The 23,979-nt window shown below is 48.7% G+C and overlaps 1 protein-coding gene and 1 pseudogene across 1 annotated transcript in view; both read right to left on the reverse strand.

Moving 5' to 3' along the window:
* The window catches only part of Actn1 (actinin alpha 1), a 91,838-nt gene extending 80,456 nt beyond the window's left edge, over positions 1-11,382 (reverse strand). Inside the window, 1 exon segment of the mRNA XM_047540463.1 lies at positions 10,972-11,382. Within this exon segment, the coding sequence (XP_047396419.1) occupies positions 10,972-11,076 (105 nt within the window). The 5' untranslated portion in view covers positions 11,077-11,382.
* A 6,264-nt stretch (positions 11,383-17,646) lies between these two features.
* Positions 17,647-18,866, reverse strand: LOC124976617 (solute carrier family 2, facilitated glucose transporter member 3-like; annotated as a pseudogene).
* Between the last annotated feature and the right edge of the window lie 5,113 nt (positions 18,867-23,979).

The raw sequence follows: 23,979 nt of genomic DNA on the forward strand, positions 1-23,979 counted from the left end.
TGCAAGCTTGGTGCCTTTCTTCCAATGTGGAAAGCCAAGTTCCACCGGGGGACCTGCCTGAAGGAGGCCACCCACCTCGAAGTTTCCTCCTCTTGTGTCATTTCACCTACAGAGGGCTTGAAAATACAGCTCGGCACCAGTCCGTCCTACTCCCATCAGTTATAATCAACTTTGCAGATGGCTTTTAAAAAATAAATCTTCAGGCCCATAAAAATGCTCCCCTACAAGCCCTCGCCTGGCCTCCAATCAATCCCCACAAGCTCCAACCACTAAGAAACAGAAACAGCACGTGAGGGTGAGGAGGTGCCCTTCCCCCACCTTCTGCACTGAGCAGAACCATTTCAGAATATTGATTTAGACCCTCGGCTGCCCCATGAGGTTCAAAGTTAGGGGTCAGGAAATGGCACTGTCCTCTTAGTGCTCTTATTCACCAAAGCCAACCTGAGTTCCCACACTCCCTCACCACTTTCTTAACAGTCTCAAGGCTTAAACACAGCCTCACGCTGTGTGGGTTTCACGTGCACAAGATTCTAAAATCAAAATAAACCTGAGCCCCAGCTACCTGGTTCAAAGCCTATTGGGTTCCTGTGCAGACCGCAAAGGAAGACTCTCCAAACAAAGGAGACAGAGAAGGTGAAACAGAGAAGGAGGCAGCAGAGAAGGGCAGGGGGCTACTAAATCTTCAAGCAGAGGAAGCAAGTTCCCAAAATCTGGGATCAGCACCAGAGAAGCAAGAAGGGACACAGGGGACCCTCCAACTCAGACCAAAGTCTATTCCTGTTATTCTTTCTACTAAAAAATGCAAAAAAATACAATTAGCATCCTGCACTATCTTTTCAATAAAGAAAAGTAACTTCAGGGCTTGGGGGTACTGAACAGTAGGGTGCTTGCCTCGCTCGCTCAAGGTCCTGGGTTTGAGCCCCAGCATCACAGCAGAAGAAACCTCAGAAAGGACTAGGCCTGCCCCTCTAGTCTCAGGACTCTAATGAAAGACTTGGATTCAAAAACAACTCTACCCCATTCAAGTTGCCACAGAGTTCCTGCTAAAGTCACTTAACCTTGATGAGTCTTACTTTCCCTGTCTATAAAATGGGGATAAGACCTCACAAGTTTGCTCATCATGATTAGTGAAAGAAATCACATCATAATTAATGTGAAAGCATAAATGTTAAAAATCATGAATCATCTCATGAGTATTTAATTACATGCCATCTTCGTATTATTCACATATATTTAAGGCTTGTCTCTCAATTAAAACACAAACTCCTTAGTAGCCAACAGTGTGTGCGTACTTTTGGTGAAGAACAGCATTCTGAGGCCAGCCTACCTGACTTCCTCCATCCCCTGGGGTATGAGCTGGTCACTCTTGGATAAGTTAACTCCTCTGGGCCTCAGTTTCCCAGTGGGTAGCAAGAAAACCAATAGTTCCTTCCTCAAAGCGTTGCTGGACAGACTGAGGTAATCCAAACCATTTACCCTTCAATCAGCATCAACTGAGAGTCTTTACTTACTTGGCAAACAGATACTGCTAATAAATACTGGTTGGCCAGTTGATACACAACAGGCAACTCTTTCCAGCCTTCCTTCTCCCATCTTCTCTTCCCTTCCCAGGAGGTGGACGGTGTTTATTAACATTGACCTTGCAGCCTCTCGGGCTTGTGAAATGCCCAGTTCCCTTCAAGGGCTGTCACTTCCAGACCCTTCTCTGTGCAGCTCTGAGCACGTTCCTCCGTGGCTCTGGCTGGGGCTCTTCATCTGAAGAGTGGGCATTCTACGTCCTTTACCAGCTGCTGTGAATGTGAGACAGGCCACTGACAGGACATGGGTGACACACAGTCCACGTGCAGGAAGGGTATCTCTACCCTAACCTCCACCTGTGGGTTACCGGCCTGGAGAGGACCCCATTCCCTCTCCGTGGAGAGACTCTCCTGGGCCCAGAAGTGGCCCACAGTAGCCAAGGACCAAGCAGGCAGTTTCCAGGGGAACGGCATCCTCCGTATCTACACCCGTTCCCATCCTCGGCTGACTTTTATTCTCCTCCCACCTCTGTAGTGGGCTCAGTCACCTTCCCCACTATTGCTAGGCAACGTCCCAGAGAGGTGCTGCTGTCTCCCCACCCTGCACCTCGGACCCTGAGGAAAGCTGCCCCAGCCTGGTAATCTGCGGATGGCAGGAGGGAAGCAATCCAGGCGCAGAGGGGCTCACACTCACAGGTCGGGTGGGACTTTCCCCAAGGACTGGGAATGCAGGAAGGCCACCTCCGCCTACCCAGCCTTCTGTTTGCCTGTGCTGATCTGTCATCTATTCTTAGGCAGTTTCCAAGAAAGGGGCCATATCAGACACCATGCGTTTTATGAAAGCTGCCCTTCTTGATGATTTTCCTTTCCTCCTTCCCTGTGACCCCAGATCCTTGACCCTAGAATAAACAGTAAGCAAGATGGACAAAGGGGACACACACATAACGACAAGGGATGAAGACAGCAGATACCATCAGAACTCCTGGGACAGGGGCTGGGGCTGTAACGGTGGTCGGGCACCTGGTTGGCATGTGCAGGGCCCTGGGCTCCAGCCCCAGCCCTCCAGAAAGTCAAAAAAAAAGGAAGGAAGGAAGGAACTGCCGTGACAGTGTTCACCTCTGGGAGGAGATGAACACGCAACTGTCATTTTCCTTTTTGTATGAGTCTCTTCTCAGATTTCTCAAGTTCTGATTCCTATACCATCGGCGTCACCATTTTGAAGAGCAAACTTCAGCAGTTTTAAATATATTCTCGAGGTTGTGCAACCATCACCAACCACATCTAATTCCAGAACCTCTCCCTCACTGGGGTTTTGTTTGTACACACTCGTCTTCGGTTAAATGTTCCTACCCATGCAAGCATTTGTTTCATAAGCCGCAAGAGCAAAGTCATGAGGAGTGCCAACACCAGACCAGGGCCGTCCAGCTTCAGATCCCAGTCCACCGCTTGCTAGCTGTGTGATCCTGGAAATGTCCTGGGTTGCTGAGCCAGTTCTCCTGCCTGCAAAATGGGGGAGCAGTTGTGCCCACCTCACAGGGTCAGGTGTGCCATGCATGCATGTCTTAGAAAGGGTGAGCCATTATAACCTTAAGAATTTTCTTGAAATGCACTCCTGTCCACATCAGGTCTGTGGAGATAACCCTGCTCCAGCTGCTGGGGACAGCCAGTTTCTACTCATTGGTCCAGGAGGGGCTGGATCTGGACCAACTCCTAGCTGCTGCAGCTCATAGCACATGGAGTGGCTGAATGAAACACACAGAGGGACAGACGGGATCAAGGACTTTGCCAGGACTAGGCTGGCCTCACAATGCCCGCGTCACCCAAATCCTACCAGATAGCCTCCAGGCGGCACATAACCCTGTGAGAGTAGGGGAGACAAACTTGACTAAGCCTCTCAGGTGGCTAACCCCCCACCTGCTGGGGAGGAAGGACTCAGGGAAGCTTGGGCTTGTTGCCCAGCTGGTAACAGGTGGGAAATCTTGGTTGTGCATGGAGAGAAAGGAAGGTGGGCTCTCAGTGTGGCTCTGCACCCTGGTTTGCTGGGTCCCCTGCCAGCTCCCTGCTCCCAAAGCTCCTGGCCTCACTCAGGGCCAGGTTTGGGTGAGAGAGCAGTACTTAGTAGGATGCTGGCACCTCCACAGATGGGGACAGAACCCTGTGCTGAAGAACAAGACTAGGGCTGACCTGTTTGAACAGAACCAGGGAATTGGGCTAAGGGGGTTTCCTCTGCCTCTAGCCTCTTGGCCATGACCTCTCCAGGGACCTGCAGACAGGAACCATCTACTCCACCTCCAGGTGGTGGTCTGCAAACCATTCATCAGTGTCCTTGTGAGAAACTCAGCATATCTTGTGTGACTCCTGCAGAGAGGTGACCCAATGACCACCCTCAAGAGGGCATAAAGACAGGCTGGGCAAGGAAGGTGCCCCTTGGCTCCTCGCCAGATCATTACACACTGGGGTCAGCTCAACGGGGCTAATTGGCAGGGATGACCCCACTACCTGCACAGAGGTGTGAGCCTTGAGAAGGCTGACCTGTGACCTGCTCAGACAGCCTGGCCTCAGCAAGGTGAGAAGTCAGTCCTGGGAGGGGACAAAAGAATGAGAAAGAAGCACAATGAGGGAGATCAATGGACTCTTCTTGGCCCTGTAGGCTTCTTCGCTCTCGCCTTCTCTGTTCTATTCTCCCTTATGTACATGCACAGCCTAGCTGCCAGGCAATGTGGCTTCCCAGTAGAGTCTTCTTATATCCCATACACCCTGAGATGCAGTTTCGCCTTCACCACCACCCCAAGACAAAGGGCTGGCTCCTGCCTTCCACAGCTAATGCATCTGTCTGGGTCACTCCTTTGGGTCTTTCTGGTCCCCTCTCCACCTAAACAGTGATTTCTATGACCCCACATAGAAAGCACAGTATCTGGTATGTGTTCAATTAACACCCACTGACCAACTCCACAGGAGAAATGGCCAATGTTCTTAGGCTGTGAAGAAGCTGCGCGGGCTCTTTCCTCGAGTCACACAGTCGCATGGCCATGACCAGGTCACATCTCAGGCTCCAGCTGCCCCACCCTGGCTCCAGAACCACAGGAGGGACCATGTCTTGTGTGACAAGTCCTCAAGCCAGATTTACGGTTTGTGGTCACTGGCCAGGTGCCCAGCCTCAGGCCTTCCCTCAGAAGATGGAAAGGGAGGTGGCCTTGCAGCACCGCCTCAAGAAGTCATATTCAAGTAAATAAGTTTCTTCTTTTTCTTCCTGAGAAGGCCACACAGTGACCACGCCGCCTGCAGAAGCCTGCCAGCCTCCCTCCTACACACCACATCCAGTGCCCAGCAACAATGGAGCCCCTCAAGGCCTGCCAATCCTCAAAATTGGAAAATCTGGTGCACAGTAATCTTATACCTGCCTGACCCAGGGCCAACTGGTCCCAGGAGCCTGATGATACAGCCCCTGACCCTCCCAATCGCTCCGTCAACCAGTGGGGCACCTGTTCTCAGCACACCCACGTGGAACAGGGTTTGGAGAAAACAGATTGTTGCATCAAGTCCTGGGCAAAGTGGGGCTGGACAAGCTGCTGGAAAGTGTGGGCAAGACCCAAAGAATGCCCTCAGGGTAGACACTCCTGGGCTGACTGGCATACAGAGGTCATTTATGCTATGTCATCATTTTTCCTATACTATAACAATCAGACACAATTTTTGGGGGGAGGTGGAGGATTACCAGGGATTGAACCCAGGGGTGCTTAACCACTGCGCCACACCACAGTCCTCTTGTATTTTATTTAGAGACAGGGTCTCACTGAGTTGCTTAGGATCTCTCAATAAAGTGCCAAGACTGGCTTTGAACTCATGATCCTCCTGCCTCAGCCTCCTGAGCCACGGGGATTAAAGGACCACGCCACTGCTCGCGGCCCCAGACACCGATTTTTAAGCACTTTTAACATCCATTCCTTTACCCTGAACACCCAAGTAGGAAAAAGCAAGCAAGAGTCCACATTATTCCACAGGCTAAGAGACTGAACAGAGAAGTTTAGTAACTTGGAATGAACAAAAGCTAAACTCAAGGTCAGAGACAAAGGAAAACACTACAAGTCAACCCCAGTTTGTTCAAAGATAGGTTTATAATCTATGTCCTGCCTATTGGGTAAAGGCCTAGGAACTCTGGTTACTCCAAAGAATTAACATTTACTGAGTACTCACTCATATGCTAGGCCCTATGCTAACTCCCCTACAAACAGCTTCATTTAAACCTCCACCAAAACTGTATCAGGCAGGAACTATTATTTCCATTTCTCCAGGAGTATCGTCAGGCAGAGAGGTAAGTGTCTTGTCCAATGTGGCAGCACAGCTGGTCAATGGAGGAACCAAGATGTGAATTCCCCAGTGCGCCCAGAGCACATTTATCTGCTGAGGCTGGAATCAGGACATGGCCCCAAGATAGGGTGGTTTATCTGGAATATAAAGCATTTAACTTCTGTTCCCAACCCCCAGTCTGGGATAGGGAGCCAGGAATGATGGCATTTACCCAATTTTTCAGTGATACTTCTTAACCAGGCCACCTGCAACAGTCCTGCCCCTGTGTCAGGCAGTAGGAATTCAGGAGAGAAAAGGACAGGCTGGGTCTGTGGTACCATGGACACTGGCATGGAGAGAAGCAGACAAAGGTGAGAACAGTGAGGGGTCTGAGGTTGGCAAAGTCACTTCTTTCCTCTTTCAGGCTTCATTTCCACCAAACATTACGCTGGTTTGGGATGTCCCATCCTTCCCCAGGTACACCATCCACAGAAGGCCTTCCTCTCTGCAGTCCTCCACCTTGACTCCTGTTCTTGGTTTAGGCCCTGCAATGATCTCCTGTCCAGATGTGAGCGTAAACCAGGAGGCCTCACCCCAGACTCTCCTGATGGGCCCATCTCTCAGATGCATCCTCTAGAACAGTTTCCATCAATTTCATATGGAATAGAGAACTGCTGTTCTAAGCTCTACCTGAATTGCTGACCCACAGAACAGAGACACAATTAAAAGGTTGTTATGGGGCTGGAGTTGTGGCTCAGTGGCAGAGCGTTGGCTAGCACACGGGGTTCAATCCTCAGTACCACACAAAAATAAATCAATAAAATAAAGGTATTGTGGCCATCTACAACTTAAAAAAAATTTTTAGGTTGTTGTTTTAAGCTACTTACTTTTAAAATGTATTGCACAACAGAAGATAATCAGAATATAAGTAACAATAGTACAAAACTGGACCTTCTAAGAGCAGTTTTGCATGGATATTTTCTCTTTAAAAAAAAAAAAAAAAAAAAAACTGGCCTGGCATGGATACAGAATTAGGGTCTGGGCCCAATCCACAGCCATCTTCATTCACGGCCAAGGCTGCCTCTCTGTTTCAACATCCATTCACTCTACAAATATTGATTAAGCTTCTCCATATAACAAAGCCCTGAGGCTGGCACCTGTGGGAACACACGTTCAACCAGAATCTCCAGGACTTCAGAGGCAAGAGGGAGAATGCAATTTTATAGTCCAAGCTGCCATTTTACACACCTTCTCAAATCATCGTACGTCAGTTCTTTTTTATACATAAGGACTTGAAGGTTCCAAGAAGAACTTGCCCAAGGTCACAAGTCTGAAAGTATAGAGCCAGCCCTGCTCCTAATCCATGTTCTCTCCACCGGCCTGACACCTGCATGTTTGCACATATACGTAGGCACAGTCAAGATCCACAAGAGCGAACGAGCTGGGATCATGGCCATCCTGAAAAGAACAACTGCTCCTAGGGAAGATGGCTTTAGAGCCCAGCCTGGAATATGGGAGAACCTGAAAGCTAGTAAAGTACAGGTACTCCTCTACTCCATGTACCCCATCCCTAGATCACCACAATCTGGGTCTGGTGTGAAGACCGGCCTGAACAACTCTGCACTAAAACATTCTTTGAAGGGACAAGCCACAGCCAACCCCATGCAGCTCCTTGAACTGTGCCTCCTGCCTGCTCACACTCCCACCTGCATCTGCACCACGCCTCAACTCCATCAAGGAAGCATTTCCTACTGCACTGTTTAATCACAATCCCACAGGAGCCCCGGAATGCCGGCAGGGCAGGAATGAAGCCTGTTTATAGATCAGGAAAAATAATGGAAGCACCCCAAAACAGGGACCTGGTCTGTCTCACTCAGTGCCCTGCTCCCAGCACCTAGAACCATGCATGGCTCACGGTCAGCGCTCACAAAGCATGTGTGGAACAACCTAAATAAAAGTTCAGAGAAATAAGCGGCTTGCCCAAAGTCTCACAACTAGCCATCGTTGCCCCAGGGCTAAAAACAGGGTCTTCAGTCTCCCACCCAGTGACCTTGGGATTCCACACTACCTCCCATGCCTCCTCTGCCTCCCTCTCCAACGGTTGGCCTCTGTCCACTTGTGGACCCTGGTCCAGCACAACCCCCTCCCCTCTCATGGTCAGAAGAGAGTGTGTCAAAAGCTACAAGTAGCTTTAAGTCTTATGTAACACCACCTCCTTGTATCCCTATCACCACGCTGAGGACTGTACAAGGAAGAAGCTCTTCCAAAAGGAAACTGAGACCCACAAAAGGTAACAGAGAATTAAATGGCAGGGGAAAATTTTTTTAAAAACTTTGACCAAACCAGGCACAGTGGCACACACCTGTAATCCCAGCAACTTGGGAAGTTGAGGCAGGAGAATCTTAAATTTGAGGCCAGCCTCAACAACTTAGTGAGACCCTCAGCAACTTAGACCCCATCTCAAAATAAAAAGTAAAAAGGGCTAGAGATATAGCTCAGTGGTAGACTGCCCCTGGCTTCAATCCCCAATACCAAAATGGGCAAGGGGGCACACACCTGTAATCCCAGCAACTCAGGAGACTAAAACAAGAGAATCACAAATTCAAGTTGAGCCTCAGCAACTTAGTGAGGCCTTAAGCAACTTAGCAAGACACTGTCTCAATAAATTTTTTAAAAATTTTAAAAGGGTGCTGTGGCTGGGGCTTAGTGGTTAAACACTCCCGAGTTCAACCCCTAGTACCAAAAAAAAAAAAAAAAAAAACCCTAAAACCAGATTTTCCAAGTCAGAACCAGATATACTTCTGCCAGTCCCGGTCAGGAAGCCTAGAAGCCTAACTAACGAAGTAGGTGAGTGAGAGACCCTGGTCCAGAGATCCTGTCTCCGGATGCCAAGCCCAGCTGTCCTGTCCTGCCTCCCTCCTCCCCAAAGGAGGGGCAAATGAGAAGCTGGGCTCAGGACTGGCTACTTCCCCCTCTGGTCCCTGTTTCCTCATCCTCATGTTGCCTGGCTCATAGAGCTGTTGGGAACAACTGGGACAATCTAGGTGACATGAGTAGAACAGTGCCTGGCACATATCAACCCATGTAGCTCCTTACATTGCTGTCTTTGCCTCCTAGATGACTAAATTTCCTACCAGGAATCCTGGGAATTTATGTTCATTCACTTGGTAATACTGAATGCTATGGGAAGGAAAAGGGGCTCTCTGTCCCCCAGGAACTGAGTCTCATAGCCTTTTCCAGGGACCAGGTTCCTGGAAAGTCCTACCACTCCTGTGTCTCCCAGGCACAAGTTAAGGCTTCAAGCAAGGACTTCTCTACTACTGTCCATGGAAGATCCCAAGATATCCATCATCCTAATGCCTCCTACTCTTATCCAATTTAAATTTAAACTCCGTTTAGATTTAAATTTAAAATTATTTTCAAGAAGGCTTTACCATGAAATTTAAAAAAAAAAAAAAAATAGGCATTCCACCACAGCTTTATCCCTCATGGACATTTCCAAATCTCTCATTCAATCTTCAGTTCCATCAAAAGTTCAAGGGTCCCCAGAAATAAGCCAAGAGAGTAGCAACAGTCCCTCATTCCCCAGCTCTCCTGTAGGAAGGTGACAGGAAGAGGGGTGGGTGTGTTTAAGCAACTGTTAAATTACAAAGAAGTCAGTTCAAAGCCAGCGGACCTTCCTAGGTCGATGTCCTTATAGTGCCAGGCCCAGCAGAAGCCCAGGCACAAGGGGCCAGGTCGCCACTCTGAAGAAGTTCATTGTGGTGTGTTTTAAATTACCTCTGCTTGTCTGATGAAGTGAGTAAAAGGGAACGGTTTCAGGGCTTAGGATTCCTGAGTGAGCTAATCCAGGATGCCTTCGGCAAAAAAAAAAAAACTTCAGTCGGCTTTCTAAACTCCCCCCCTTTTAAGTTTAAAAAAGGGAATGAATGTTACCATTTTTGGACATGAGCATTCTCCCTCAAGCCCAGCCCTAACCGCACTATCCAGAGGGACGCGCCATCCTGTCCCCCCCATTCCCAGATCAGCGGGGTGTGGGGGGGTATGAAACCGGGAGGGACCGGATGGGAGCGGGCAGCTGGGGGGGGGGGGGGGGGGTTTCAGGGTACGTGGCTGCCTGGGGCAAGGGCTCACCGAGCAGGCAGGAAGTAGCAGCAGGGTTGGTGCACACTCCTCCAACAAGAGTGGTTTCTGACCTCTTCCTACCACCAGCCACTACGCCCGGGTCCCATCACCAGCTTCCCAGCCCCAAGCCCCAGTGGCGCAGCGCGTACCATGCACACGGCGCCTGGGACGCAACTACGTGGTTAAGCAGGGATCCCCTGACCCCTGCTATCTCCGGAGGCGGTTCCTCATCCTAGAGACCCTCAACTCGAATCAAGGTGCCCAAATTGGCTTCCCCACATCCCCAGGGAAAAAAGCAAGGATCGGAGGAGCAGGACGCGGACGCAAAGCTTACAGCTACCGACCCACTGAGTTAAGCAATAAAACGGTTCGCGGTCCTGACCCCGCCCCCACAGGGCCCAGGGAGAGCCAGCGGACGCCCCCCGGGTTTTCTCGGCCCCAACTGCACTCCAGCAGGTCCACCTCCAGGCAGATCCGGAGACTGCCGCCAAGCCCTCCAGCGCTGGCTCTCCCGACCGCCTGCGGGCTGGAGCTGGGAGCATGGAGACGGGGGCAGCTAGCCTCTCAGGTACTGAGCCCTGGGCGGTCCAGGAAGCGCGCTGCCACAGCACGCCATATGGAGGCGACCAGGGGGCGGGGAAGGGAAGGGGAAAACGATCCCAAGTAGGCAGCCACCGAGCTGGGGTCTCAGCCCCAACCTCAGGAGCACCGCCTCCGCTCCCTGCCTACGCGGGGATGGATGCGGCAGTAGCCCGGTAGCCGGGATCACCCGCCTCAAGGCGACCTGCCCGCCGGCGGCGCCACCTCCCCGTGCCGGAGCTCGCCGTTCGCGGGCTCTGGGGCAGGGGCGCTCCCCGCTTCCGCCCCGCGCCTGTAACCCAACACCCCACCTCGCTGTGGCCGCGCAGTCCCCGCCCCCGCCCGTGCGCGCCCGGAACCCGTTCGGAGCCGGGAGCCCGAAGCGCGGCGGGCGGAGCTGGTCCCGGCTGGGGGCTGGGGGCTGGGGCCTGGGGGCTGCGGCGGGAGGGCGAGAGCGGCTAACCTTTCTCTGCTGCTTCTCCCAGGCCGGGTCCAGAAGCAGGTCCCGGTCCCAGTCCTCTTCGGGCTGCATGTAGTCATTGGTTTGCTGGGAATCATAATGGTCCATGATGGTGTGCGCGTGCTGGGGGCTGAATTTCTTCCTCCACCTTCTCTACGGGCGGCGGCGGCGCTGCCCCGGCGTGGGGAGGGAGTCGGCCGGGCTGGGCTGGGCTGGCGGGGCCGGGCTAGCTCCCCTGCGCCGGGTTCCGCCGCGGCGCTGCTCGCGGAGGCTGCGGCTGCTGGCGGAGACAGCGGCGGCTGGAGCTCGCGGACGGCCTGCCTCGGGGCGGGCGCTCGGACCTAATCTCCACGCACACTGAGCGAGACGGACACACTCGCGCTGCGGGAGCCGAGGCGGGCGGGGGCGGGGGAAAGGGGCAGAGCCCTCCCGAGGTTCTCCATTGGCCAGACCGAGTTGCCCAAACTTCCCCCCATCGCCTCTCATTGGGAATTCCTGGCATCCGTCAGGCGGGCTGCCGTGCATATAGGTGGACTAGGCGGACCCCTCCCGGCGCGCACGCCCCCGCCCACTCTCCGGGTTCCCACTCCCCCGCGGCTCATGTGACACCAGCTTAAGCTAAACGGGACCGAAGCCGGGGGACGCCTCCAGAGCGCGGGGACCGAGCGACAGCATGCTCGGGAACCCCGGGAGCCTCCGGGAATTGGACCCATTCCCCGCCCGAGAGAAGGCCCCGAACTTGGGCGCACTGGCCTTGTTGCGCTCCCACGCGCTCTTCAAACCCCCGGCCCGGCGGGGGCTGGAGAAGCGCGGCGAGAGCGCAGGAGCATTTTATTTTTTCCTTCTCAGGGAACCTGAGTCTGGACAAGTCGGCACCCTAGGAAAGGGGTCGGGGCGGGGCCCCAGGGGAAAGGAATTTCCTGGGAATTTCCTGACTCCACCACCACCCCGACCCCTCCCGCCGCGACCCGTCTGATCCTTGCCCTGTGGGAGCCAGGTTTCTTGCCAGTAAATGGTTCTCTGAGGCCACCGAGCGTTCCCGCCTCGATACAGGGTCCTCTTGGGCCGGCACTTAGACTCAGGGGACTGCTCCGCCGCGGGCTTTCTGAGTGGCGGCTGCATCGCGGCTCCCCGGTGTCCCCATGGGCAGTCTTTGCTACCAGAGGTATCATCGTGTGGCCTCCTTCCCCTCACACAGACCCGACACCACCCAAAAAACTGGGAAGAAGGGCCCTACAGCATAGCCCCTTCCCACATACACACACCTGACAGATGAGGAAACTGAGGCTCAAAGAGCTGAGCTGGAGGAGAGTTTTAGCAGGCTCAGTACTCAGAAGGCCAATACTGTAACCTTATGCCAGATAAACAATAACAGTACTGTTACTGAATGAGGAAGGAGGGCAAGATTGACTATACTGCTGCTTGGTACCTAGGTGGACCTTTCTCAGACTTAAGGAGGATGAAACCTGTTAGTCCAACCATGACAGATCCCAGGGAGAGGCAGGACTCACATTCAGGTGGGCTCCTCTGTGGGATGGTGAGTCTGGAAATCAGTAGTAATTGCTTCAATAGGTGGTTCTGCCGTGGGCAGCAGAAGTGTCAGTCTTGCACCCCAGTACCTAGCATGATAGCTTAATTTATATCGTCATCCTTCCTATTCAGGGGGATTGGTTCCAAGACCCCTGCAGATAACAAAATCTGCAGATGCTCAAGTCTGTTATATAAAAATGGCATAATATTATGTAAAACCTACATACATCTTCCTGTATACTTTGAATCATCTCTAGGTTACTTTTAATACCTAATACAATGTATATGCTATGTAAATAGTTGTTACACTGTGTAATGTAGAGAATAATGACAGGAAAAATAAGTGTATACATTCGGCATATATAATATCCAGGATATCTTCAATCTGGTTGGTTGAATTGCAGATTCAGAAGCAAGGAAATGGAGGGACAACTGTATCTGCAGAATGAATGACTGGGTTAACTGCAAGTCACAAACACACATGCACACATACACGCAAATTTGTCAATCCAGAGGTGAGCAAAGGAGTTAAGAGAATACATTCACTGACAGGAAGGTCCCTGAATTAAAATGCTTGGGAGGCCGTGTATGGAAAAGGCAAAGAAAGTGCCTCTGATTCTTGGAGAAGCCAGCTGATGCTGTTGTAAGCAGATATTGGCGGTGTTGGTCCACGCATCATTAGTCACCCACACACGTTTATGCAAGTGTCACCATCAGCACTGTGCCTTCCACAAGCTGCTGGCCAAGGAATCACAGAGGCAGTGGATTTATGGACTATTTTATAACCACTTCTAAACTATGGCTCTAAACCTAGCATAGAGGGTTATGATGGTGCTATATCTATTTATTCACTCAATAAATATTTCTGAGCACCGTCTGTTAGGACATGTGCTAGACGTTGTGTACACAGAGATGAAAAAGACAATCCTTGCCCCACATGGCCCAGCAAGGACAGATGCAGAAACAAAAACGTGATGCCATGAGAGGGTGCAGGAAGAGATCTGAGGGGGTTCTGCAGGCACACAGAGGGAACACAAACCCGCATGGGAAAGGAGGCCCCATGTTTACCTTTTTGGAGGAGGTGAAACTTGAGTGAGCCTTAAGGAATGAGAGTGGACAGATAGAGTGTGGGAGCCTATTCCAGGCAGAAGAAACAGCATGAGCTAATCAGGGCAGGAACCAGCAGGGTACACAGGGGATGCCTGCATCCCGACATGACGGGACTAGAACGAGGTCAGGAGGGGTGGGGGCGGGAGGCGGTGCTGCAGAGGTGGGCTCGTGTGCGGTGTCAAGTGTGGGTCTAAGGAAACAGGCTGGCTGGACCAGTTGCTGAGCTGTTGCAATAATCCACATAGGAGAATAGTGGGTAGACAAAATACTTAAGAGCTAAAATGGAGACACCTGGGAATTGTATTGGATACATGGAAGAGACAGGAGTCTTCATTGATACCCAATATGGGAAGAAAATGTACTTTACCTACAGTGTGTTATCTTATTTAAGCTCCTTCTAAGAGCAAAAACAAGCCTGGTTCAAGTAGCTAGTCCAAATTTGCACAGTGATTCCTAGACCCATACCTTTAATCCGGTGATTCTCAATCACAGACTATTCAGACACCTGCTCCCATGGGATATTTATCAATATGTAATCATTTTTTTGTTTTGGGGGTAGATTTTGGTACCGGGAAATTGAACCCAGAGTGTTTAACCTCTGAGCCACATCCCCAACCCTTTTTTTATATTTTATTTAGAGACAGGGCCTCTCTAAGTTGCTGAGACTGACTTTGAATTTGAGATCCTTCTGCCTCAGCTTCCCGAGCTGTTGGGATTACAGGTATGCACCACGGCACCTGGCTCAATGTGTAATCATTTTTGATTGTCACAACAGATGGGTTCTTATTGACATCAGATGGATGGAGGTCAGGGATGCTACTAAACATCCTACAATGTATGGAATAGCCTCCCCACAACGGGGAATTTTCTGGCCCCAAATCTCAATAGTGCTGAGGTTGAGAAACTCTGCTTTAACCAGGGGCTTATAGTTTGGGTGATCTGAGGAATGGTGGAAGTACAACCAACTGAGACAGAACAGAAGACAAGGTTTAAGAGCAAATCTTGAATTGAATTTAAACACTCCAAACGTGGAGTCCCCTTAGAATGTCCAGGTTCAGTTGCCCAGGAAACAGTTTGAATGCGTAACCCTGACCTCAAGGGAAACAGATATGAGAGTCATCTACACAAGGGTGGTATTGACACCATGAGATAATCATGAAGGATGCCTACATGGAGATGAGAGGAGAACCAAGCCAGATCCCTGACCTGCAATACGTGGAGAGAGAACCAGACCCCTGAAAGAGACAGAGAGGAAAATGATCATCCAGGAACAAGGAGAGGCTGGAACTTATCGTGTTGAGCAAGTCAAGAGAATTAGTTTTCAAAGTGAGAGAAACCAGCAGTATCAGCTACATCAGAAAAGTCTGGTAAGGCCTAAAAAGTATTCTTTGGATATGACAGGTTCAGCCACTCTGCTAAAATCCATAGACCAGGGATTTTAGTAGATCTAAGTAGTGGCTGAAGCTGTGAGTTTAAGAAACACTAGGAGAGATGGGCTTGGTGGTGCAAGCCTGTGGTCACAGCTGCTCAGAGGCTGAGGCAGAATTGCAAGTTCAAAGCCAGCCTCAGCAACTTAGCAAGGCCCTGTCTCCAAAAGGGCTGGGAATATGGTTCAGTGGTTAAGCACCCCTGGGTGCAATCCTTGTAAGAAGGAGGAGGAGGATAAGCAAGCAAGAAAGAAGAACTAGGGGGTGAATAAATGAAGACAGCAAATATATAAGGGGAAATACAGGGACTGGGGTTGTAACTCAGTGATGGAACACAGGCCTAGCTCTTGTGAGGCACTGGGTTCAATCCTCAGCAACACATGAAAATAAATAAAGCTATTGTGTCCGTCTACATCTACAAATATATTTTTTTAAAAAGAAGGGGTGAAAAGCAATGGGCAGTAACTAGAAGGGAGATTGCGACCAAAGGATTTCTTCTAAAACTGGAGAAACTTGAGTTGTTTATAGCCTGAGAAGGAGGATCCAGTTGAGAGGAAAGGTTTGAGAATGTAAGCAAAAGAAAGTTAGGGATGGCATGAAGTTCTTGAAACAGGACCAAGTTGGCTTCAGGGATACCCGTTGAATGGGCCATGAATAAGAAGATAGACCCTGGTCTTCTGAGGAAAGAAGACAGGAGTAAGAATGGGAAGGATGTAAGGACAGTATGTGGGAAGAGGGTCAGGAAATGGGTAGAAACGTAGCTAAGGGTCTCAGTCTTCTCAATAAGGGAGGAGGCCCTAATGGGCCAAAGCTGGTGAATGGATGAGCTGACCCCTCTTCTTACTAGCAGAATCACACTAGTGACATGACACTGGTGATACTAATCCTGATATGACACCACCTTCTATACAGGAAACATGGTCACTAAAAATTTTCAAATTTTTTGTAGGGATGTTAAGGTATGTTCATAACATTCTTTTTTTTTTTAACGTTAGGGCATAACATACAATAAAGTACATTAATTGTATGGACTAATTTTTTTAATCATATGTACATTCAGAATTTTTATTTCAAAACAAAGAACCACAATAACATTAATAGAAAATCCATATGGAAATATTCACAACCTGGTCACTGAAAAGTGGGAAAAGTTCTACTCTGCATAACTGCCAACTTGCAGAGGAGCCAGAAGAAGTCTGAGAAGTCCTCTTTTCCAACAAAGGGCTACTCCATAGTTATGTGAGTTTGCATCCAAAGGTTCAATGACCAGAGGGACTGATGAGAACTGGGGAATAAAATACTGTTATATGCAACAGTTTGGCTAAAGGATCTGACATGTAAGTACCAACGTGGGAAAGGGGGGGGATCAGGCAATGTATGAAAAAGGGAGAGAGGGTGTGTCCTCAGGGTCAATCTCCACTTACAAATGCACTGGGGAATGAGGAGATGGTTGTGGAGGTGTCCAGGACCTGTATGGGGCAGGAGTAAATCTCACCATGTATAACCCTCTGAAACACTCCAGTTAGAATCAAGTCCTCCTTTGTTTCTCTCAAAACAATGCCTCCTTCTCCCCATATCCAACGTCCCCAAGAGTCAAATGCCCTGATCTTACACTCTTTCCTATTCCCATTGTCCCTCCCATGTGTAGTGAGGCTGAGCCCTACAACTCCAATAGGGAAAGGTAGCCAGATGAACCTGAATCTAAAGTTCCACCTGGCTGAGGCAGTGTTACCTATGTACACAGGGATGAGTTTTAATACAATCTATCCAAAGAAGGCTATAGGAACAAACAATAAACTACTTTCAACCAGAGCAAAGTGACAGTGCACATACATTCATATTCTCAAGTGTGGGCTACACTGTACATTTACTCATACTATTTCAAATGTGTCTATCAGAAAGATTCAAGTCCCCTAAGGGTACCTGATATAGTATCAGGGTAACATGGTAATAAGGGTAATTTGACATGTAACAGACACAGACAGGCAGGCATGCCATGACCTTAGAGCAACAACATACTGAAACTAGATAATAATCATTTAAAAAAAAGAAAAAACCTTTCCCAGAGCTGAGGTTACAAATTCCAAGTTAGCTATAAACATTTTCCTTTGAATCCCTTTTAAAAAAGTTAAAACATATAAAATCTTAACAAAATGAAGAAATACTGAACATCTAGCAGGACCAATTTTTTTTGTGTGTGTGTGGGGGGGAGCAAGGATCGAACCCAGGGCCTTGTGCTTACAAGGCAAGCACTCTATCGACTGAGCTATTTCCCCAGCCCCTAGGAACCACTTTTTTTTAGGTTTTTCATTTGGAGGGCTCTGCCACCAGATAGGTAATGGAGTTACTTAAAACATGAGTCCACTATCAGGAGAAGGGGTTGTTTGGATTAAGGAAGTGGTTGGGAAGGGAAGAAAGCTTTCTGCAAATACCCTTCCCTTCTCTGGACTCCATCCAAAATTAAAACGCATCAACCGCCATTAACTATAACACCCATCTTAGTAACCATTAGATTTCAAGTAATACTATAAACTACAATCTTAAAGAAAAGTCCCAAAGGAAACCAGTAGCTTTTTTTTATACAGGCAAATGACTCTTCTGAGAAATTAAACTAAGTTTCCATCTGAAACACATTGTCATTAGACAACATGCGTGGTCCCTGTCCAAAGAGTTCAGCCACAATAAACCACGGAACGGGGCCTGGTCCAATCTCAAAGAAGGCCACATAGACCAAGACAGCTGTGATACAGACAAAGCTCATCTAATCATACTCATCCTTCAATAACAAAGAAATAGTCATCATGATGGAACACACAGCCATCCCTCCAAGGCCTATCATATGTAAAGTCCTTCTTCCTGCCCTCTCCACCAGAAACAGAGAAACTACAGTGAAAATAGTGCTAACCACACCCGCTCCAGTGGTGGCATATATTGGCTCCTCAACACCTGCGTCCTTGAAGATTCTTGTTGAGTAATAGAACACAGCATCGATCCCAGAGAGCTGCTGGGAGCGCTGGAGCGCGATGGAAATGAGGATGGGCTGTTGGTAGCTGGACGATCTAGAGAGCGGCAGCACAGAGACTTGCTTTTCTTGTGACATTCTAACCCTCTCTTCTTTCATCTCCAGAATATCTTGGTTCACATCCTGTGTGCCCCACAACCGTTGGAGGATCCTCTTAGCATTCTCCTCTTCTTTTCTGTTAATGAGCAAGAATCTAGGACTTTCAGCGCAAATGGAAGGGCTATACTTTGTAGGATAGCTGGAATGATTGTTAAGCCCAGCAGCACAGGCCACCGTTCTTTAGAGCCCAGGATAAATTCCAGACCAAAGATCTGAGCCACCAGAATCCCAATGATGATCCCCAGCTGGTTGAGAGTGCCACAGGCACCCCGCAGAGCAGTGGGTGACACTTCTCCAATGTACATGGGCACACAACCTGTGCAGAGTCCGCAGAAAAGGTCAATAATCAGGCGACCCAGGATTAACATCTCAACTGACTCAGCAATCTTGCAGAACCCCATGAGGCAGCCACCAGCAATGGCCAACAGGTTGACAATAAGCATTGAATTGCGCCTGCCAAAGCGGTTGACAAAGAGTCCAACTGAAAAGGAGCCCATCATACCACCAACAGAGAAGATGGCCACAGACAAGGACCAAAGGCTTGTGAGCAATGTCGTACTGGGAAGGTCTTCTAACCTCTCTTCCAAAGTGTAGTTGAGAAAGTCTTTTATGATAGTCTCAGAAGCATTGATGACTCCAGTGTTGTAGCCAAACTGGAAAGAGCCGATTGTAGCAACAGAGATAGCAAAGGTCACCTTCTGTGTCCCCATGGTCCTAATTTAGTTTTCTTCAAATCCCAAAGAAAGATCTAGGGATGGAATTCCAGAGACACCTCTTCCAGCCAACAAAACCTTCAAAATGTCCTCGGCAGCCAAATTCTCTTCAGGTCTTCAGTAGCGATCGGCACTCACTCACCAATGCAGCATCTCTCGTATGCACTAATCTTAAGCACAGAGCTCAGTAAAATTGTACACGTCTCCACCCATGTAACCTCCACCCAGGTCAGAATACCAAGCATTTCCAGCACCTCAGGTTCTCAAACCCCTTCCAATCCAGACTTTCAGATCACACAAGTACCCACCATTCTGACTTCATATCATGAATAATTATTTTTATTTTGTTTTTGAACTTCATATAAATACATAAACTTTGGTTTCTGGATTTTGAGCTCAATTAAATGCCTACAAGATTCATTTACATTGTGGTTTACATCAGTAGTTTTGTTTTTTTTTTTTTTTTTTTTTGGTGTGGGTTTTGTTCTGGTTTGTTTAGTTGCATCAGTATGTCCTAAGTAATTTATCCATTTTCCAGTTGATGGGCCATGTGCATTGTTTACATTTTGGAGTTGCTATGAATAAAGCTACTATGAACATTTTTATGTGTATTTTATGAACATATGCATCCATTTCTCTTGAGCATATACCTAAGAAAGGAGTTGCCAGGGTCATTGGGTAGGCATATGTTTTACTTTAGTAAATGTTGCCAGTTTTTCAAATTGACTATAACAACTTACTCTCCTAGCAGCAAGGGATGAGGATTTCCATTACTCTAGATCCTCCTTCCACCTGGTATTGTCACTTTAAAGCAGAAATAAATAAGTAAACAAACATAAAGTGAGCCATTATGGTGAGCAAATAGTGGTCTCTTTTTATGGCTTAAATCCTTTACTATGCTTTTGGGTCATTTGAATACATAACGCCCATCACTGCTGCCATTGATTTGTGGCTTTGTTCTCTGCTCCAGGGAGGGAACAACAACATGCATATTTTATTACTTCCCCAAATTTCATTCAGTCATTTTATGAATGAACAAAATTTGTGAATGAACAACTATCAGGCCACTGCTCTGTGCCTGGCACTGTGATGGAAATAAAGTTAAGACACAGGAGCAGGGACCTGGGGTTGTTGCCCAGTGGTAGAATGCTTGCCTGACATGGGAAAGGCCCTGGTTCTATCCCCAAGAACCACCAAAATAAAAATAAAAAATAAAAAGATACAAGAGCAAGTAAGACAAATGATGTCCTGTCCCTCTTAGAATAAATAGTAGATGCTTAATAACTTTTCAATGCATGATTGTTGGGATGGGCTGTTTGGTCCTGATGAGAACTGTTTTGGTTTGATTTCCTTTGGTGGAAAGCTGGAGCAAATATATTTTAGATGACTTTTCAATAAAAAGTTTTAAGAAAAACAGCTCTTTAAAAAAAATTCTAGCTGGGTGTGGTGGTAGGATGCCTGTAATCCCAGCTACTCAGGAAGTTGAGACAGGAGAACCACTTGAGTTCATGAATTCAGACCAGCCTGGGCAACATAATAAGAACCCATCTAAAAAAAAAAAAAAATTATTTTGAACTAGGGATATAGCTCAGTGGTAGAGCACTTGCCCAGCATGCAGGAGGCCCTGGATTCAATCACTAATAATGAAAAAAAAAAAAAAAAATCCCTGGGTTTACATGTAAAATCAAAATGGAGCGAGGTAAGATGGAAAATGGGCATAGTAGGAAGACTTACCTAGGAAACAGTACTGACTCCTTCTTTCCAGAGGCCCAGTGTCCTTTTATTATCCATTCTTGGGATTTCTCTGGGCGCAATCACAAAGGAACCCAGATTGTGGGCAGGGTTCTTGCCATTACACACACCAATGGGTGTGAACAGAGACCCAAGAAGCTCCCTCAGGGCAGTGGTGAGGACACCGAGTCTCTTCCTCCAGCAGCTGGGGCCTTTCTGTGGAGCTGCTCGAGGAAGAGAAAAACACCCCCATCCCACCCTCCACCACACTCCCTGCTCCTCCGCAGCAGCTCAGACGCCTGCCTCATCCATCACCCACACTCTGGGCAGCTGCTTCAGTGAGTCACTCCGAGAGCCACAGGTGCTTTTTGTTGAAAGAATCTCGCTCTGGGGTGGATGACCCAACCTCCCTGGGAAAGAAGGAAGCATGGAGATGCCTGTGAGTTCTGGGGGTACTTCCCCACACTCACTCTGCTCCAGACAGGATGCAGGCCCCATAAAAGCCCTGGTCCTCCTGAAGCCAGGGTCCCCAGACCATGGGCTTCCTTTCCTAGAATTCAACCTTCTAACAGCCACCAACAGGTACAGTCTGAGAAGGCAAAAATGAACTAGACAGGCAAGGTGACAGAAAGGAGGCAGAGTGCCAGCCCAGGGCCTGCACGCAGCAGACATTTTCACTCTCACTAGTTCCTTCTGCTTGACCTACTGTGTGTAATTGACCACACAGCCCTGCGGGGAAACAAAGGCAAGTAGGATCTGCAAGATTCTGGAAACTAAAAGCACTATGAGCTCCCTAGCCGCAGATCTGGAGATTTCCCTCCTTGTGTCCTGAGTTCTCTCACCTCACTGAGTGATGCTAACAGGCTCCTTATGGGTTCTTCTGAAGAGTTCAAGAGCATACTCGTCAAGAGTATGAGGCGAGTATCCCTAATGTGAAAATTCAAAACTTCGAATGCTCCAAAGTCCAAACCTTTCTGACTGACCGCATAATACCACCCTTGGAAAAGTGCACATCCAGCCTCATGTGATGGGTTGCAGTCAAAACACAGGTGTAAGCCGGGCACAGTGGTGCATGCCTATAATCCCAGCAACTAGCAGCTCCAGAGGCTGAGACAGAAGGATCTCAAATTTGAAGCCAGTCTCAGCAACTTAGCAATACCCGGTCTCAAAATAAAAAAATATGAAGGACAGGGATATATCTCAGTGGTAAAGGACCCCTGGGTTAAATTCCCTGTACAACACACACACACACACACACACACACACACACACACGCACGCACACACTCACAAGCACAGAGGTGCACTAAAAATAAGTTGTAAAATTACTTTCTGTCTATATGTACAAGGTATGTATGAAACATCAATGAATTTTGTATTTAGACTTGAATCCCATCCCCAAGATATCATATTATGTATATGTAAATATTCCCAAATTTTAAAAATCTGAAACATTTCAAGACCCAAGCATTTCGGATAAGGGATACACAACCTATATTTGCAGAAGGCTAGAAGGAGGTAGGAAAAACTATGGTTTCTGAGATATCTCAAGGACTTGGAGGCTTCACTTTTGTCCCTGGTCCCAGTAGCAATCTAATTAATAGACTCGCTTTCCTCTGAACTTCCAAGGCATACCATTTGCAACTGAGAAATCATTCTCTGCTTTATTTGAACCCTTTGTCCACATTTTCTCTCCTAAGCATTCTTATGCTCTATGGTTAGGACAGAAGGTTCTGCTCCTCTCAGGGACAGGAGGATGCACAGCCTAACACAGTAGGTATGCCACTTCAATCATGGCCAAATGAAATCTGGCTTTAGTCAAGTTCTCTCTCTCTCTCTGCCTCAGTTTCCCCAACAATCCACGGCAGCCCTGGAGGCCAGTCCTCTGCCATAGTCCACAGAAGTATTTCGCAGTTCTTAGGCTTCCTGAGAAGTGGGTGCTGGAGAAGTTGAGTCATTACATTCCTGTGTGCCTCAGCAGCCACTCACAGCCTTCACCAAGTGACTCCCAGCCACCAGCTTCGGCTTGACTGGGGCTGTTTGCCATGTGGCCACTCCTCCCTCTCCCACCCGAGGTTGGTAGGGGACAAGGGGTCAGTCAGCAGTTTCCCTCTTGCAGGATCCCTAAGAAATGACTGATCAGAAGTCAGACACAGTGGTGCCCACCTAGAATCCCAGCCATTCGTGAAGCTAAGGCAGGAGGATCGCAAGTTCGAGGCCAGCATGGGCACTTTAGCAAACTAAAATTTTAAAAAGGATTGGGGATGTAGGTCAATGGTAGAGCACTCATCTAGAATGCACAAGGCCTTGAAATCAGTTCCCCATACTGAACAACAACAACAAAACAACTGTCCTGGAGTAAGCAGACATTTTCTTTGGTTCCCAATTCTCTGGTCTCAGGTGATAGAACATCTGAACCCTCTTTTTCCCCCAGTGATCATGTTTATACTTCTACCCCAAATTCTAGGAATAATACTGAAGCAGCAGCACCCTCAGAAATCTTCCCGACTGAGCTGATCTCTGAGAGCAGACAGAGATAGACATGCCGACACTGCCCTGCCTGAGACCCAGGGAGGGCTGGGAGCACTTCCCAGTTACCTCTAACTCCCACCCAAGACCAAAGCAAACGCTCACATCACAGCTGGGAAATTCCTCCTGAGGAAAGCCCCTCCCCTCGGGAGCCTGCAGGCGTTTCCAGGTTGGGGATGGTGGCAGGGGAGCTCTTAGCAACAGGGTCCCCTGGCCTCCCATGGATGCTCAGTGCCAGAGGCCTGCCCAAGTCACTTCTAGGGAAATGATGGGACAGCATTGGAAGACAGGTATTCTAATATGAGAGACAGGACAAGGTCAGGGGAAAAGACTGGAGTTTCTGGGTCAAGTGCTGTCCCGACCCGCGGGACATCAACACGGGACCGCAAACCTGAGAGAGAAGGAATGAAGGGACAAGAGACGCAGGGAGAGGCAGCAAGACAGGAATTCTGATCAAGCTGCAAATTTTTATTGTTCACACAGGGGTATTTATACTGAGGGAAGGAGGGGTGTGACAAGGTGCAGGCTGGTTGGCTGTGTTCTTCTGCTGGGTTCCTGATAGGGTGCAAATTCGCGCCGGCAGGGAGGTGAGGTTCGCGCCGCCGGGAAGGTGAAGTTTGCGCCGGCGGGAAGGGAGGGGCGCTGCTGCTTATTGTAAAGATCAGAATGTTCTCAGAATAAGAACTTCTTGGTCCCTGACAAAGTGCACTTGCCTGCAAAGTGAGAGGCAGGCCTCACCAGGTGGTATTGAAGTTCCTGGCTATGAAGTTCTGAGCAGTCACCCAAGAATACCTTTCTCAGACTCCTCCTTCATACCTCTAATGACCACAGGGTTGGAATCTTTGGAAAGT

The sequence above is a fragment of the Sciurus carolinensis genome, chromosome 2, assembly GCF_902686445.1.
Source record: "Sciurus carolinensis chromosome 2, mSciCar1.2, whole genome shotgun sequence".
In the NCBI taxonomy this organism is placed as follows: domain Eukaryota; kingdom Metazoa; phylum Chordata; class Mammalia; order Rodentia; family Sciuridae; genus Sciurus; species Sciurus carolinensis.